Source organism: Acomys minous, assembly GCF_964271855.1.
Source record: "Acomys minous genome assembly, chromosome: 14".
In the NCBI taxonomy this organism is placed as follows: Eukaryota; Metazoa; Chordata; class Mammalia; order Rodentia; family Muridae; genus Acomys; species Acomys minous.
In genome coordinates, this window is record NC_140496.1 from 16,221,171 (window position 1) to 16,238,942 (window position 17,772).

The following is a 17,772-nucleotide window of genomic DNA, read 5'->3' on the forward strand; positions in this document are numbered from 1 at the left end:
GTCAGGCAGCTCCCAGCTGCCTGTCACCCCAGCTCCAGGGCTCTGACACCTCTAGCCGCTGTAGCACTCACACACACATACTTAAAGGTCTTGGCCAGGCATACATAGCAGTGCAAGTCTATAAATAAATAAATAATGAAGCCCTGGCTTCAATCCTGAGTACCACGTAAACCTAGGATAGTGCACACACCTGTAATCCCAGGACCCAAGGAAGAGGATCGGTGGGTCAAGGCCAACCTCAGCTAGAAATTAAGTGTGTGTGTGTGTGTGTGTGTGTGTGTGTGTGTGTGTGTGTGTGTGTAGATATATAGATAGAGAGAGAGAGATAGAAAGAGAGAGAATCCATCCATCCAAGGTTTCTTTCTTCCTCTTTTGCAGAGACTAGAATTAGAGAGTTAGCTATTGCGCTGTCTCTTTCATTCCTCTATTGCTATAGTGCTTCACTCTGCCTTCCCGTTTGCTAATCTGCTCCTTTCTGTTGTACCCAATCAGTTGGTAGATTCGTCTGACATTTTAACGTTCAGTTACTGCTGTTCAGCTCCTCTACCTCAAGCAGCTCTGAGCGCGATGAGAACAGACTCTCGGGAGACAACTTCAGCGAGGCAGCTCGATTAATGGGGGGGCAGGGGGGCGCGGGAACAAAGTCTACTTAAACCTTTGGAGGGTGGGTGGGGCTTTCAGGGTGAGCGTACATCATTGGCCAGAGCAGGGGCACTGGGGATGCCTCATTTGCATAAGGAGAAATTCCAGGTGCTGCAGGATAGGGACAACAAGCTTAACATGGCTACCAGGCTATGTGACCTCCTGGGGGGGGGGGGGTGCAGAGGTGGGGGGAGTGGGAGTCGGGTACAGGGCTATGTGTGCAGGGATATGCCGACCTGGGGCAGAGGGGGGACGATCCTATTCCTGCCTACCTCAGGACGAGATTTCCAGAGTTTGGACATGCCTCAACCAACTCTTGCTCTGGCTGGCTTCCCCGAGTCCCACAGCTCCCAGGCCCCACAGGTTACTATTCATTTCAGGTCTATGAGATTTGAATTCAACCCTTTCCGTGAGAGATTGGATAAAAATTCCAACTCCTGGGCTGACAAGATGGTTCAGCCAGTGGGTAAAAGCACTTGCCACTAAGCCTGAATCTGATCGTCAAAATCCAGAGAGGAAGACTCCTATAGGTTATTATTTTCTGACCGTGAGAGGTGTGCCATGGATTATGTCTACATACACACACACACACACATACACACACTCAAACACACACACAAAAAAAGTAATGTTTTTCAAATTCCAATTACTGGAATAAAAATTCAGTTTTTGTTTAAATATTTTTTCCACTTAAGTTCTTTAGTCAACACCAAGTGTTTGTTTGTATCTCTAAACAAACAACAGGAGTTGTCCTTCTCAGCTGTGGCCTTGGAGAAGTTTCTTCTGCTGGGCTCGATGCTTCACTCAGCTTGGATTCTTGTTTTGTTTTGTTTTTGTGAGACAGGGTTTGCCTACATAACCTTGTCCTCCTGGACTCCCTTTGTAGACCAGGCTGGCCTCGAACTTACAGAGATCTGCCTGCCTCTGCCTCAAGTCCTGGGATTAAAGATGCACGCCACCATGCCTGGCCCAGTCTGTTTGGAGTCTAACCCTGCGCACCTCTTGCTTCCTCCTCAGCCAGAAAGTGCCTCGGGTAGTTCACTGTGCCAACTCTTGGCTTCCTACCTGGCTCACCACCTTCCTTCTTCAGGGATTACTTCCGGTAAGGCTTTGCTGCTTTTGTAGCTCCTCTTGCTCATCGAAAGCATCTTGTGGCTTAAACTTTTATTGTTGTTCTAGTGAGATGGGTGATTTGCCATGATTTAGTCACTTGATTTTCTTTCCTTTATTCAAAAAAGAAAGAGGACCTTAAGGATTGTGTGTGTGTGTGTGTGTGTGTGTGTGTGTGTGTGTGTGTGTGTGTGTGTTAGATCCCCCCCTGTTGCTGGAGCAGCAGGCAGTTATGAGCTGTCTGATGTGGATGTCAGGAACTGAGAGCAGCAAGCTCTCTTTTTCGGTTGTTGTTTGTTTTGTTTTGTATTTTCTTATTTACTTATTTATTATTATTTATATTCAATTACATCCAGATTGTTCCCCCTCACTCCTATCTTCCCTCCCTCCCTCTTCTGCCTTATTCCCCTTCCCTAAACCTCTGATTGGGGGAGACCTCCCCCACCGTCTGATGACAACATATCAGGTCTCATCCAGATAGCCTGCTAGAGAGCACCAGTGTTCATGTCAGAGGCCGTCCTGGCTCTCCCCACAACCCTGGAGAGTGAGGTATATCTGAAAGTATTGCAATTCACAGACGATATGATAGTTTACATAAGTGACCCCCAAAATTCCACCAGAGAACTCCTACAACTGATTAAAAAAAAAACCTTCAGCAAAGTGGCGGGATACATGACTAATTCAAAAATAAAAATCAGTAGCCCTCCTGTGCACAAAAGACAAATGGGCTGAAAAAGAAATTAGCAGCAGCCAGACGTGGTGGCACACACCTTTAATCCCAGCACTTGGGAAGCAGAGGCAGGCAGCTGGCTGTGCATTCGAGGCCAGCCTGGTCTACAAAGCAAGTCCAGGATAGTCAAGGCTACACAGAGAAACCCTGCTTTGAAAAAACAAAAAAAAAAAGATGCAAATATAAATGTTAGTGATAATATTGGACTACTAAAAAAAGAACCTCAGGCAAAATTATAAAATGGAATAGTTTTTCTCCAATGTCATTTGACTTCCTTTTCCCACCATTTCTTTTCCTTTTTTCTTCTGTTTTGTTTGTTGAGACAGGGTTTCTCTATAGCCCTGACTGTCCTGGAACTCCCTCTGTAGATCAGGCTGGCTTTGAACTCAGAGATCTACCAGGATCAAAGGCATGGGGCACCACTATGACCCAACTTTCCACCATTTCTTATATTTGCCTTTTTTGTTTTGTTTTGTTTTTCAAGACAGTTTCTCTGTGTAGCCCTGGCTGTCCTGGACTCACTTTGTAGACCAGGCTGGCCTCAAACTCACATCGATCTGCCTGCCTCTGCCTCCTGAGTGCTGGGATTACACATGTGCACCACCACACCCAGCTCAGTTTGGTTTTGTTTTTGTTTTTTTAATTATGTGTATTTATTTGGAATATGTGGTGCACAGATGCTATGGAGCACGTGTGGAAGTCAGAGGACAATTTGGAGTCGGTTCTCTTTCTCTGCCACCTGAATCCCTGAGATCAAACTCAGACCATCAGGCTTTGTGTGACAAGCACTTTCACCTGCTGAGCCATCGCAGCAGTCTGTGTTTCCATTTTCTTTCTCCTGGGATGCAATGTTTTCACGGTGTCCCAAACATACTAACTTGCAAAAATCTCAGTCTTCCAGGAGAAGTCTACCAAACTAAGGAAACAGGAGAGCTGGAGAGTTGGCTCAGAGGTTAGGAGCGCTGAGTGTTCTTCAAGAGGTCCTGAGTTCAATTCCCAGCAACCACATGGTGGCTCACAACCATCCATGGTGTTGCCTGATGCCCTCTTCTGGCCTGCAGTTGTATGTGCAGGCAGAGCACTGTACACATAATAAGAAGTAAATAAATCTTTAAAAAAGAAAGAATTAGGGAAAGGACAATGATGGGCACCAAGAAATTACACGCTTGATGCAGAATCGCTTTGGGTTTTGAGACTGTCTCACTGTGTAGCCTAGACTAGCCTTGAACTCTGGTCCTCATGCCTCTGCATCCCCGCTCCTGGCACGGCAGGTATACAACCCACTGCTGCATCAGGAAATGGTCTGTGAGTTTGCATGTGTGCTAGAGGTCAACCCCAGTTATTCCCTTGAACGCTGAATCTTCCCACCGACACCTCCCAAGCACTGAGATCACAGGTGTGCGCCTCCACGACCGGATCCCAAAGTGACCTTTGACCTTCGAGAAGAAGAGGAGAAGAGAAAAAGGGTTGTGGTTGAGAGCCAGCAAGATGGCTCGGTAGGTGAAGGTGCTTGCAACCAAACCTGACAGCCTGAGTTCAATCCCCATAGTGGAAAGAGAGAACCGACTTTTGCACGCTGTCTTCCGACTTCCATATGCACACTGTGCAGCATCGGTCTTTACTCCCTGACCTAGTTAGGGTTAGTTACTATTGCTGCGGTGAAACACCAGGGCCAAAAGCAACTCAGAGAGAAAAGGGTTTCCACACCTGTTCGTCACCAAAGGAAGTCAGGACAGGAACTCAGTCAGGGCAGAAACCTGGAGACAGGAGCTGGTGAAGAGCCAGTGGCGGGGTGCTGCTTACTGGCTTGCACCTCAGTCTGATTTCTTACAGAACCCAGAACCACCTGCCCAGGATGGCACCACCCACGTCAAGCTGGGCTTTCCCACATCAATCCTCAATCAAGAAAATGCACCGCACACCAGTCTGATCAGGGCATTTTCCCAAATGACTCTAGTCAGCCAGCACACAGCCTGCCGCCTAAATACACGTTGATATCTGGGGGCTGTGCTGCCACTGGGGGCTGTGGTGGTGGCCGAGGCCTGTGCTGGGACAGAGACCATGTTGAAGCTCATGATCCATGCTCCCACTGACTGTAAAGGGCAAGGAAGCTACTTTTGCCGTGGCACTGATGACTGAAGAAACACAGTTGAAGCCGGGGTCGGTGGCACACACCTGTAATCAAATGTAAGGCAGAGGGCTGGAGAGCAGGCTCAGCTGCTAAAAGCACTCGCTGCTCTTACTGAGGACCCAGGATCAATTCCCAGCATTCACGTCAGGTAGCTCACAACCACCTGTAACAGTTTGAGAGCACCTGATGTCCCCTTCTGGCCTCCTGCACTTGTGTGTTCGTTCACAGTGCACATGCAGACAAGCAGGCTCACAAACACTCGTAAATAAAACAAAGATATTAATTTAAGTAAGACATTTCTTGTTTGTTTGTTTGTTTGTTTGGAGACAGGGTTTCTCTGTGTAGCCTTGGCTGTCCTGGACTCACTTTGTAGACCAGGCTGGCCTTGAACTCACGAAGATTCGCCTGCCTCTGCCTCCCAAGTGCTTAACTAAGACATTGTTTAAGTAAGGTAGAGATTGATAAAGAAAAATGCTTGAAGTTCCCTTGCCTCCTCCAGAGCAGGGACAGGTGAGTTCACCTGTGTGTGTGTGCGTGTTTGTCTGACAATTTATGGTTTCTAGGAGAAGGCATTTTCGTAAGTGGCAAGATGTCCACGCCCCTATAAATAGCTCCTCATCGAAGCTTCCCTAAGCAAGCATAATTAAACTCATTGGTTAAGGAAGGAAAGAAGGCCAGGCAATGGTGGCCATGCACACCTTTAATCCCAGCACTCAGGAGGCAGAGAGAGTAAGTTCAAGGCCAGCCCAGCCTACAAAGCAGGTTCCAGGACATCTAGAGCTACACAGAGAAATACTGTCTTGAGAAAAAGAAAAAATATATATATGAGCTAGTGTTTTAACTCTGCAACATCCTAAGGAGATGAAGAACTTCACTGAACAAAAAAACTAAATGGGAAATTTGAAAAGAAAGGAAAATCTTGGGCTTCTTTACCTTTTATAGTCAGCGGGAGCACGTGACCGTGGACTTCCACGTGATTTTTCCTTTAGGCCCCCTGGCTCTGTTCTGTCATCTTTCCTCCCAACCTCCTGAGTTCACTTTTTTTTTTTAAGAGTTTTAAATTTATTTTATGTACATGGAGTGCTCTATCTGCATGTACATCTGCACGCCAGAAGAGGACATTAGAGAATATATATAGATGGTTGTGAGCCACCATGCGGTGGCTGGGAATTGAACTCAAGACCTCTGGAAGAGCAGACAGTGCTCTTAACTGCTGAGCTTAATTAACTGCTGAACTCCAACCCAAGTTCACTTTTTTAAGAGCATCTTCCTGTGTCTCTAGGTTTCCCGGGGACTTTGGGGGCTCTGCGCACTCCTCTGCCACCACCTCCCCACCCCTTGGAAGCTCCATGGGTCTCTCAGGCTCCTTGGAGCTGCTCCGCTGTGGCGGGTGCTAGCTTCAGGTTTTCACCGTCGATGGCGACGGTGATGTCTTACTTGTTCCTGGATCTGGTTCTGCGGCACCGGCTCCTCCACCGGCTTCAGCAGCTGGTGGGTGGAGTAGACGTTGGAATGGACAGACTCACGGCGCTGGATCTGGGCCGGTACAGCCGCAGAGTTGGCAGGCGGCCCGTGGGTGCATTCTTAACACTTCCCAGGACAACACGCGAGGAGTTTATTTTGTAGAATTGAGTTAGGGAGCAGAATAATGGAATTTCATTGCAACTGTCCTTTATAATTTGTATGAGAAGTGTTATTTTCCTATGCCCTCGCTCCTGCTCTGATAATTTGCAGATTCTGTTTTTTCTTTTTGTTCTTATGTTAGGCCACAGGCTGCTGTGTAGGAGAAGAGATTGTGATGTATTCATATTCCAGCATATGCTATAGTAACTAAACAAAAATCACTGGAGACAGGGAAAAAAAATTACCTCCTCTGCTCCCCTCCCCAATGGGGGAAGACGTGTTAGCAACCACTAAAGCTCCTGTGTGCTCCCGCTACAGAAGATTGGAATATACAGCTGTTTATTTCATAATTCTAAGTCGGAATTAGCAAGTGTGAAGATAATACTACACACTTCTACTCATTTCATGGAGAACCAGGGAACTGCACCTAAAATATAAAGAAGTGTCTTAATCTGAATGCTATACCTTGCCAAGTCAAGTAGAAATGTGTGGCTTCATGTACCCAAGAAACATAAATAAATAAATAAACAAATAACCACATAAATTTTCAACTCTAACTCGGGGGCCATCTGCCAGTATTTGTCACGATGCGCTCAATCACTCATTTCAGGAAAAGATTCCTCTTTGGCTCTGCTTCCAGAAACATCTACATTACACGGGGCCTGACTAGCAACACGGTTCGACCAGCGAGGATGCTTGACGCCAAGTGTGAAAACCTGGGTTCAATCCCAGAGACCCCCACGGAAGAAAGAGAAACCTGGCTCCCACAAGCTGCCCTCCGATCTCCACACAAGCTATGGCGTGCAGATAAATAAATACGTTTAAAGTTCAATTATACTGGCTAGGTCGGCTCAGTGGACAGGAGCACTTGCTGAACAAGCATGAAGACGCATACTTTTCAAGTAAAAAAACTCGGGCATAGCCAGGGGACCCTACAACTCCAGCACAGTGGAGATCGGGAGGGTCACTGGGGTGTGCTGGCGGCCAGCCTAGCTCCAGGCTCAGTGAGAGACCCCGCCTCAAGGGAACACAGCAAAGAATGCTGGAGCAGGCCACCCTGCATCCTGCTCTGGCCTCAGCACACATGCACAGGCACATGCACACAGAACATATATGCACATACAACACACACACACAGTTAAATAGTACTCTGTGATGCAGATAAATTCTAATTATGTTAATAATAGTACCACCTGTTTGCTTTATTAAAACCAAACAAGCTTCCACAAATGGTGTATACGTTCACAGAAATCTAAACTATCAGGAAGGTTGAAGACTGTAAGGGTTAAGGTTAGGGTTAGGGTTAGAGTTAAGGTGTTAGGGTTAGAGTTAGGGGCTTAGGGGGGCTAGGGTTAGGGTTACAGAGATGGCTCAGAGGTTAAGAGCGCTGTCTGCTCTTCCAAAGATCCTGAGTTCAATTCCCAGAAACCACATGGTGGCTCACAACCATTTATAATGAGATCTGGTGTCCTTTTCTGGAGTGTAGGTATACATGCAGGCAGAACACTGTATATATAATAATAAACAAATATTTTTTAAGGGGAGGGGCAGGAGTAACTACTGCAATGGAGCAAAGTCATGCCTCATCATGACCACAAGGTGGTGCTAATACACTATGACTCCATCAAGGAAAAGCCATCAGTCGGTGGAATCAATCAACGTCTGGCAAAGGGCATGGACACTCCAACACCCCTCCCAGCGGAAATTCTGCCCCAGCTAGACACGGTCGTGTGGTCTTGATCAGCATCAGAGTATATAGAGCGTGGAAGGTTAACTGAAGAGGGGACTCCACCTCTGCCTCCTCGATGAGGAAGAGACTTTTGGTGATGTGTTTGCTTTGGGGTCACCCATATTCTATAAGCATCTATAAGCAGCCCCTTGTCCACACTATATAAGGAAGCCTAATAAACACCTGCTTCACACCCCAGATCTCTTCTCAGAATTTCACCGATTCTGCCACTTTTCATAGCTCTGTTGCACATCTTGCCTTTGCTCCATCCAGAAGGAGCGTCTTTTCATGGTTTATTAGTTCAAAGACAAAGATTTACCTAAACTGTTCCCTGTACAAAATCAAACGAAACGCTTGTTGACAAGACCCGAACACAAAGTTATATTTATTTTCAATGATAACAGCTACATGACACCTGGGCGGTGGGGGGTGGGGGTGTTCACTGAAGAGCCGGCCAAAGCAGGAATACACCAAGGGTGCCATTTTGGTTTAGTTAGATTTCAGTCCAGCATGTTTCTCACTGACAGTCCTCCTTGCTTTATGTACATGAATAGTGGGGGGGTGGGGGGGAGGTACAGTGGGGGAGTTCAGATTAATCAGACTAATCAGCACGACTGCCCCCACTCACTGGAAGGTCCAGGCAGCCTGGGTGCATGTGCAACAGCAATGATGGCACAGATGCACTCACTGGCGAGAAACCAAGGCAGGCAGGTAAGCCCCCCCCCCCCCCACTGTTGCCTTCTCAAACATCTGTATGTCCTGGCCCACTACAGAAGATGACGCTACCCACTCTGAGGGCCTTCCCTCTGGTTAATCCTCTGTAGGCTCAGTTTTCGTAACCAATATATTTTATTACAACTTATTAATCGAGCATACCTCACTTATAACCCGACTAACCAAAACAATAAGAAAAGAGGATTAAAGAACACAACAACAAAACCATAAGGATATCAGTTCCGAGGAATGATTCTCCCAGCGTACTCAGCAGGATTTCTTCTGCTGGAACCTGGAGTAACCAGAACCCGGAACTTCAGCAGGAGCTGGAGCCCTGAAGCTTTCCCTCCAGCGGTCCTCTCTAGGAGCATCTCGAAGTGCAGCGATGAACAGCCGAAACTATCCGAAGTCTCCAAAAGGCCCGGCCTCCAGTTCTGGGCTCATTTATTTATCTCCTCCCAGAGTCTGTTCATTGGATCTTTTCAGCTGGCAACAATCAAGCTCTGTTAAATTGGAATAGGGCCTACCTTAACGGCCTGCTGGTGTATATGCAGGCAGAGTACTGTATACATAATAATAAATAAATGAATCTTTTTAAAAAAAGATTTATTTATTATTTATACAGTATTCTACCTGCATGTGTGCCTGCAAGCCATAAGAGGGCACCAGATCTCATTATAGATGGTTGTGAGCCACCATGAGTTTGCTGGGAATTGAACTTAGGATCTTTGGAAGAACTTACAGCACGAAGTGGTTGGTCTTTAATGGATTAACCTCACCTGTTCTCTCACAAGACAGTTCTGATCCTGCACTTGGGATCTTTTGTTTTATTTTTCTAGACAGGGTTTCTCTGTGTAGCCCTGACTATCCTGGACTCACTCACTTTGTAGACCAGGCTGGCCTCAGACTCACAGTAATCCGCCTGCCTCTGCCTCCCAAGTGCTGGGATTAAAGACATGTGTCACCACTGCCCGGCATGCACTTGGGATCTTAAAAAACAGGTTTCTCTCTCCTTCAATCCTTCCTGGAAATGACCTCACAAACCATCCCAGAGGTATGTCTCTTAGTTGATTCAATTAAGTTGATAATCCATATGAACTGTCATAAAATGTAATATACAGTAAGTTGTAAACTGCTTTGTGTTTTGGTTTATACGCCTTTTGAGACTCAGGGTATAACAAATTAGATCTGCACAATATTTGACAAAACTGGGATTCTAGCTCTGTAAAGCCAGATGACAACTTCACTAAGGTTATGATCATCCTAAGCGCATATCGAAAGCAGTAATTTTTACCCATTTTTAGAGTCCTATCAAGAGAGTACACATTTTAAACAAATCCTACCATATAACCCCTCTCAATTTCCCAACTAAAAGTCACTACTACTTAGTGAGAATTCTGTTACCAGAAGCGTATCATATGCCTAACGTCATCCTCAGAAGAGGGTTAAGGTTAAACACTTCACTTATACCATGTGCCACCAGAAGTAAGCTACATATTAAGTATGAGACATCAGCTCCTCTCTTAATAAACAAAACAAACAAGATAAACCAAATCTTTTTTTCAGTGCATCTAGGTAGTAAACAGAGCGAGGCCGAGGTGGGAACACTACGTCCTCCGACTGGCGCTCACCAGAGCCTGAGCCCGTTACCACTCTCTAAGGCGCTTCAAGCAGAAAGGGTCCTGCTGGTGGGAGGTGCTGGGCGTGTGAATACCCAGGGTGCTGTAGACAGGGCCTCACACCTGCTCACACCCCAGCTCACTTCTCCTTGGCTCTCAGAATTTCACCAATTCTGCACTTTTCATAGCTCTGTTGCACATCTTGCCTTTGCTCCATCCAGAAGGAGCGTCTTTTCATGGTTTATTAGTTCAAAGGCGAAAATTTACCTAAACTGTTTCCTGTACAAAATCAAAGGAAACGCTTGCTGACAAGACCCGAACACAAAGTTATATTTATTTTCAATGGTAAAAGCTACACGACAAAGGGGACCAAGCCACTAAAGTCTAAGTCTAACACAATTTTCAGCAGAAAACCTATCTTCCATAAAATTTAAAAACAACACATCACAATCAATAAGAGTCCAACCAACAGCCCCCCTTGTGGCTGAGGATAGCTATAAATGTGGAACACAGAACTGTAAACTTATAGCACAGAGATTGTTTGAGGTGCGTGCGTGTGTGACTTGATTTTTTTCTTTGATTCTTGACTATGAAGTCTATATATGACATCTTTTATAATGTTGAAAGGGTGGACGCTACTAGGCTAGGGTTTTATTGTACACAAACTGAGAGATAAGAGAGCAGATACATGCTGGACACCTGACTCAGAACTCACAGAGCAACAGCCGAGGAAGGTGCAGAAATCGCCAATACTGTTAGCGGGCTGGCTGTGGGATCTCTGAACACAGTGGAAGCCAGAGCTCCCTGGGGACGGGAAGAGTCAGGCCAGCCCACGCATGTGCTCTGCAAGTACATCTTAGTTCTAGACTCTTGGTTTGAGACTCTCCATCCAAAGCAACTTCTGCGAAAAGACAAGACGTTAGTTACTCACAAAGAGTGAAAAAACCCTATGCCTCTGCATCTCCAACTTTGCCTTTGTCACGGGGCTCTTGTCACCGATACAACAGGCGCTGCATTCCAACAAAGGGTCACTACTACACAGAGCAACTGCCGGGGTTTAGATTTCCCCGAACACGGGGACACTTGGCTTGGACAGCTCCACTTCCAGTGTCTTCTGTTTTATCCTGCTACATAACACCGGTTCTCTGTAAAATCCGGGGCTCCCGGCACAGCAGCGCAGGTCGGTCTCAATTGTCACGGGCTGTCTATGTGAGCATCCGCCATACCTTTCTCGTTATCTTGTCCATTACTTCTTCCGGAATTCAATCCTCTGAGCGACATTCTGAGCTCCAAATTTTTTGACCAGTGCACTTCTAGTGTCCTCATCGTCCTTCTGCAAATCTAAGTCATCCTGTCGGGACCAGATGGGATACCCGTCAGGCCTCCGTCCAGACTCTAAGAAGGAGGAGGTGGCCTCCAGCTCACCACTGTTTTTCAGGAAGGCCTGTGTAACTGTTGATAGATCCAAGTTAAACTTTTCCATTAGCTGCCGGATGATCTTAATGGCAGTTCCCACTTCCTGGGTAGAAACTTTTGGTTCCTCTTCCTCCTCATCTGGCTGTGTTTCCGAATCTTCCTCAGGTGTGGGCGGATCATCATCACACATCGTTATATGAATTTCAAAGTCGGGGCTCTCACCCACCTATAAAGAAGAAGGAGAGAGACCAGCTCCTGCTTATTAACCCTTGAACTTCTGCAACACGTATTTTCTCAACTGTTCCCTGAATCTTCACACAACCGTCCCAGCGGGTTCCCTTTGGTCCCTCCCATATACCTTATATGTATCATGCTGACATGTGTACATACACATATGTGGATAATATGTGGAAGGGCAGTATGCTGTGTACATCGATACATATATACTTAAGTGATTATGAAATGTAGGTATGTGTGAGAGAGAGAACATGTGTAAACTGTACAATGTTGCTTCCAGATTGGAAGTTCCCTAAGAAGAGGAACCGAGCTGTGTTCATCACCACAGCTCTAATGCCTAAAAGCACTTGGAACTCAGCACTTAAAACTGCTGGGACTAGCCAGGCGGCGGCGGTGCACGCCTTTAATCCCAACACTTGGGAGGCAGAGGCAAAGGCAGGCGGATCGCTGTGAGTTCAAGGCCAGCCTGGTCTACAAAGTGAGCCCAAGGCAGCCAAGGCTACACAGAGAAACCTGTCTCAAAAACAAAACAAAACAAACCGGCGGTGACTCTACCAGGGTTTCCAAGCTGCATTTAGGTAGATCACAGAGCATGCTATGTGAGAGCCATGCCTAAGAACTACTGTGAGATTGACAGTTGAAGGAAAATGAACAAAATATCAAATAACCAAACAATACACAAGCTACAAAAGGTGATAATCCCTTAGTTCTGGCAATGCTATGCATTCATACACTCACTATTTATAAAGACTTAACTTTCTTCTTTTATGCTGAACACTAGGTGGATACGGTGATACATCCTTCTAATCCCAGCATTCCTGGAGGAAGGATCACCCATAAACTCAGGGCAGAAAAACCTTGTCTCAAAGGGAAAAACAAAAGTTAATCCATAGGATTGTTTTGGTTTTGGTTTTGGTTTTTAAGACAGGGTTTCTCTGTGTAGCCTTGGCTGTCCTGGACTCACTTTGTAGACCAGGCTAGCCTCACACTCACAGCAATCCACCTGCATCTGTCTCCTGAGAGCTGGGATTAAAGGTATGCACCACCACCGCCCGGCTAATCCTGAGAAAAAAAAAACAAATATAATTTGGATAAAAAATTTAGTCATCATCATTAATTTGCAGCACCTATCTTTCTCAAAAGCTAGGTGGGATTCCAAAAACATATTTTAAGACAGAATAAATATAGAAGAAGAAAAATATTTCCAAAGCTGTAAGCACACAGGATTTTAAATGCTTAAACAAAACTTACCAGATAAATTTGAAAGTAGATTTATGCTGAGAAGCATAAACACATTCTAAAACAACCCAATAAACAGTTCTAACTTTGAAAAGCACTGAGGTCAAAGCGTTCAAACCAGGGTACTTTACACTGTTAAAAATACAACTCTCCCACGGCATGTGTCTTTAATCCCAGCACTCGGAAGGCTGAGACAGGCAGACCTGACACAGGCAGTTCAAGGTTTGCCTAGTCTACATTGCAAATTCCAAGCCATCCATGTGAGACCCTGCCTCAAATCAAGCAAAAGAAAAAAATATTTGTCCCTGTTCAGTGTGATTTCCCCCCTAAGCCACTCATCCTATCCTGCCAAACACTAAAAGCTTGGTGAAGCCGAAATCCAGTTCATATCTATTATCTCTCCTCCTCTGCCTTAAACTTCTCTCTGACATTCTTGGCCTCGGGTGGATGAAAAAAAAAAATCATTTAACCAAATGAGAATGGAGGCAAAGGGGGAGGGAGAGTAAACTGAGTTAGTATACCCCAGCTTCTTCAAACTCCCGAGAGGCTTCCTCAAACAGCTTTTTGACGGCCTCATCACTCTCCTTGGCCTCTCCCTTCACACACTCTTCCTCAGGCAAGTCTGGCGGTCTCTTGTTCTGTGGTTCTGGTAGAGAAAAGAACAGCAGATCAGCGCGACTCCCCTGGGCAAACCGTCTGTGTCAGTTCTGTGTGTGCAGTTTGTTTTTGTTGTTGTTGTTTTTAGAAAAATACCCCTTTGTTATTCAGAAGTGTACAAAGAGCATAAGATAGGCACACCTGATAATTCTCACGCTTGTTTCCAAAAAACAAGCCACAACCCCAACACTCAGGAGCCCGATGCAGGAGGGCCAATTTTGAGTTAAGAGGCTAGTCTGGGATTAAGTTCTAGGCAATAGCGTGAGGACAAGATGATGTTAGGTGTGGTGGAGAAAGTTTATTGTAGGTTTGAGGGAGAGCACAGCCCGAGGCATCTGGAAGGATCTAGACTGAACTGGGCCCTGAGAAGAGAGAGGGAAAGAGAGAGAGCACCTGGGAACCCAGAGACCAAGAGACTGGCACAGCCAAAATGGCTAGGTCACGTAGGAATCAGCGACGATGGGGAAGAGAAGCCCAGGCCAGTCCCTCAGGCTGGAGAGGTTGAGGGTGGGGGCAGGGGGTGGGGTGTGTCAGAAAGGTAAGGAGGGAGAACCTGGCAGCCTGCTCTACTTTGCTATGTTAAATAGGCATCTACACTAGCCTCGTCCTGTGTTTGAGACCTAACACCAGCCAGCCAGGGCTAAAATGCATGGCCCTACTAAAGAAATAAAATAAAATTCTGGCCACCAGGCTGGCCTTGTGCTTAAGGAGAAATCAGTTCCTATATTTGCCTGCATCTGCCTCTGCTCCCAAGTGTGGCTGCCCACAGAGCCAGCAGAGGGCATCAGATTCCCTTGAGCTAGAGTTCCACGCAGCTGTGAACCAACCAGCTGAGGGTCCTCTGACCAAGCATAAAGACCTCCGAATCAACAAATCTTTCTGGCCCTAAAAAATGTCTTCACCCTTTTAGGTTTCATGACAATATCATGCTATATTATTTTTTTAAGATTTTTTTATATTTTAAATTATGAATACATGTGTGTTGGAGGAAGTGTTATATGCACATGTGAGGACATGTGAGCATGGGTGCTGGAGAAGTCCAGAGAGGGTATGAGATCCCCAGATCTGAGTTACCGGTAGCTGTGAGCTCCCCGAATTTGAGTGCTGAGACGTATGGCTGTCTTAACATCAAGCCATCCCTCCAGCTCCACATGCAATATTCACCCACAGTTTCTTAGCCATTTCATGCTTTTAATTTGCATGTTTAACTATCTTTTCATTAAAGCATTATTTTAGCACACAAGTTGAATTCATTTTACTTTTCAGATTGTTAAATGCCATGCCAGCACTCCCAAGATTGGTGATTTTTTTTTCCTTTTCTTTTCTTTTTTGGGGGGTGGTTTATTTGCGACATGGAATCCCTGTGCAGCCTTCGCTGTGCTGGAACTTGCTCTGTAAACCAGGCTGACCCCCCCCCCCCCAGACCTCAGAGATCCGCCTGCCTTTGCCTCCTTGAATGCTAGGATTAAAAGCATGCACTACCACCACTGGACAAGACCAATATTTTTTTTGTTGTTTTGTTTTTTGTTTTTCGAGACAGAGTCTCTGTGTAGCCTTGGCTGTCCTGGGCTCCAGGCTGGCCTTGAACTCACAGCGATCCACCTGCCTCTGCCTCCCAAGTGCTGGGATTAAAGGCGTGCACCACCACGCCCGGCAAGACCAATAATTTTTAATCAAAGGATCCTGACCACCCGGACATGTGGCCATGACCTCATAGCCGGAAGTATCTGGCTTCACACTACTTCACACTCTTGGTGGCCCGGCCACCCTCCCACCTTAGGGCTCTGGCACTTGCTATTTCTTTTGCTTGCAATACTCTTGCCTAGGCGACCTCCTGGGCTGCCTTTTCACTCTTTGGTCTCTGCTTAAACATCAATTTCCCAGTGACCTTCTCTTATCCTATAGCAAATGACCTCTCCCTAACCCTTACCGGATTTAGTTTTCTCTATAGCACTTATGCACTGCCCAGCTAGCATGCTACACTCAAAATCCCCAGGATCTTCACCTGCTGTTGCAGTCCAACTGGACAAGTGAGTCTGGCACTCAAATGTAAGTTGAATGAGTGGAATGAATCTGGAATGTCACTTTACCAAAACCAAAAAATTTAAGCATGCTGAAATAGAGAAACAGATTTTTATCTTCCCAGCCAGGAAAATAGAGGTCGGGAGAGAGCATGCCTTTTTAAAACAAAAGGGTCTGTCATTTAAGCTGTCAATATCAGTTACACAGAAAAGGAAGCTATTTTAGCCAGACACGGTGGCTCAACTGTGTCATTCCAGTACTCTGGAGACTGAGGCAAGAGGGTAGTCACTAGAACTTGGGGGGCCAGCCTGGGCCACAGAGTGAGATCCTGCCCCCAAAACAAACTAACACCACGACTTAAGTAAGAAAGCAACGCTGGGCGCTATATCCTTCCTACCCATAGCCAAATCCCAATCTCAAGTGCTTGGAAATTCACCTCGGCTAAGGAAGGAAAACCACAAAGTAACCTTGCTTCCTATATGGAATTAAATTATTCAAGTAAACCATTCACTTAAACATTCAATTAAACCAAAACATGGACACAAACTGGTCTGTCATGCCTTTCACATAGCTTATACTGAACAGAACAGAATTTAGGCTACAACCTAACCCTTTGTCAAAAAAGGAGGGGGGAGAGGGAGAAGGAGGAGGAACAAAAAAGAGGAAGAGGAGGAAGAAGAAGGAGAGAAAGAACGAAAGAAAGAGAAAGAGGAAATCTCTGAAAAAACATAAACAGATCACACTATTACCTCCTGGAGGAAAAGTGGATAGCTGTGGGTAGGAAGGATAGAAGTTTTTCATATGTACTGTACTCTATTCCTTTTGAAGTCCCAGCCATTCCGGAGGCTTAGGTAGTAAGGACATTTCAGCTGCAGAGTTGGGGACAGCCTGGGCAACAGAGCGAGAGCTCAACTTCCCTGTCCTCCCATGCCCAAACCAATCAACAAACAACATCCAGTCAATAGGAAAGAAGAGTTAATGAGAAGATAAATGAAAGCCAGAAAGCAAGAAATAAGAGGAAACGGCGGACTTTCACTCGGACCTCAACAGAGGAGAGGGGCTGAGCTATGCCACCAACGGCGCCAAAGTGAACCCTGATGGGCGGGCAGCCCAGGAGGTGCAAGCCTCACCTCCGCTATCCGCCGCCTCCGGGTCCTGCTCCGCCTTCCTCTTGAGCTTCTGGGAGGATGGGCTGACCGGGGCATCCCCGAGCAGGTACTTGTGCTCCTGGCCCCGCAGATGCTTGAGGTACCGGTCCTTGAGCGACTGCCAGGAGTGCTGCGTGAGCGAGCTCTTCTCCATCGCTTTCCACAAGGCGTTGCCAGTGACCGAGCTGGGCGAGCGGGCGTTTTCCTTCACGTAGGTCAGGATGGCCACGTCGTCCGCGTCTGTGTAAGCGATGCGCCCGGTCAGGGGCTGCGGCTCCGGCTCCGTGGAACCCTCGGTGGAAGCCCCGGGCTTAGTGTCCGGAGCCTGCTCCGTCAGGCCCAGCCGGTAATCCTCCAGCTCCAGCCTCTCGTTGCGCTCCACGCAGTCTAGGATGTACTGCGTGGAGATGAAGTCGCCCGCAGCTTCGGCCAGCGCCTCCCCGGGCTGAGCCAGCAGCACGGCCCCAGGCTCCTGCACCCTGCACACCGTGCCGCCGCCATGCAAGATGAGCGTCGACAGCCGGCGCTTAGCCTGGCTGGGCCGCACGTAAAACGACATAGCGCTGCCGTCTCCCCTCACGAACAGAGTGGAGGAGTGAGTAGGTCCATTGGGGTCTTTACCCAGATCCATTGCTTCGGCCATGGCTATCGCTCCGGGTTCCAGACTAGCTTCCCCGGATAAAGCCAGGGAGATAGTCTAGCGTCAGAGCCCAGCACTGCGCCTGCGCAGCGAGAGCTCAGCCTAGTTCCTGCCC

At 46.8% G+C, this 17,772-nt stretch overlaps 1 protein-coding gene across 1 annotated transcript; it reads right to left on the bottom strand.

Annotated features, from left to right (window-relative positions):
• Nucleotides 1-10,604: 10,604 nt before the first annotated feature.
• TERF2IP (TERF2 interacting protein) lies at nt 10,605-17,764 on the bottom strand. The gene is made up of 3 exons (XM_084757332.1): nt 17,000-17,764; nt 13,712-13,836; nt 10,605-11,940 (listed from the first exon to the last, which is right to left on the bottom strand). The coding sequence occupies exons 1-3, from the start codon at nt 17,658-17,660 to the stop codon at nt 11,545-11,547; spliced, it is 1,182 nt and encodes a 393-aa protein (XP_084613458.1). The 5' UTR covers nt 17,661-17,764; the 3' UTR covers nt 10,605-11,544.
• Between the last annotated feature and the right edge of the window lie 8 nt (nt 17,765-17,772).

Excerpts from the sequence above, each read along its gene's own strand:
- TERF2IP (XM_084757332.1), bottom strand. The coding sequence starts at position 17,660 with ATGGCCGAAGCAATGGATCTGGGTAAAGACCCCAATGGACCTACTCAC. Across the intron at positions 13,837-16,999 it reads GGAGGCGGCGGATAGCGGAG|AACCACAGAACAAGAGACCG; the intron begins GTGAGGCTTGCA and ends TTTCTCTACCAG. Across the intron at positions 11,941-13,711 it reads GGGAGTTTGAAGAAGCTGGG|GTGGGTGAGAGCCCCGACTT; the intron begins GTATACTAACTC and ends TCTTCTTTATAG.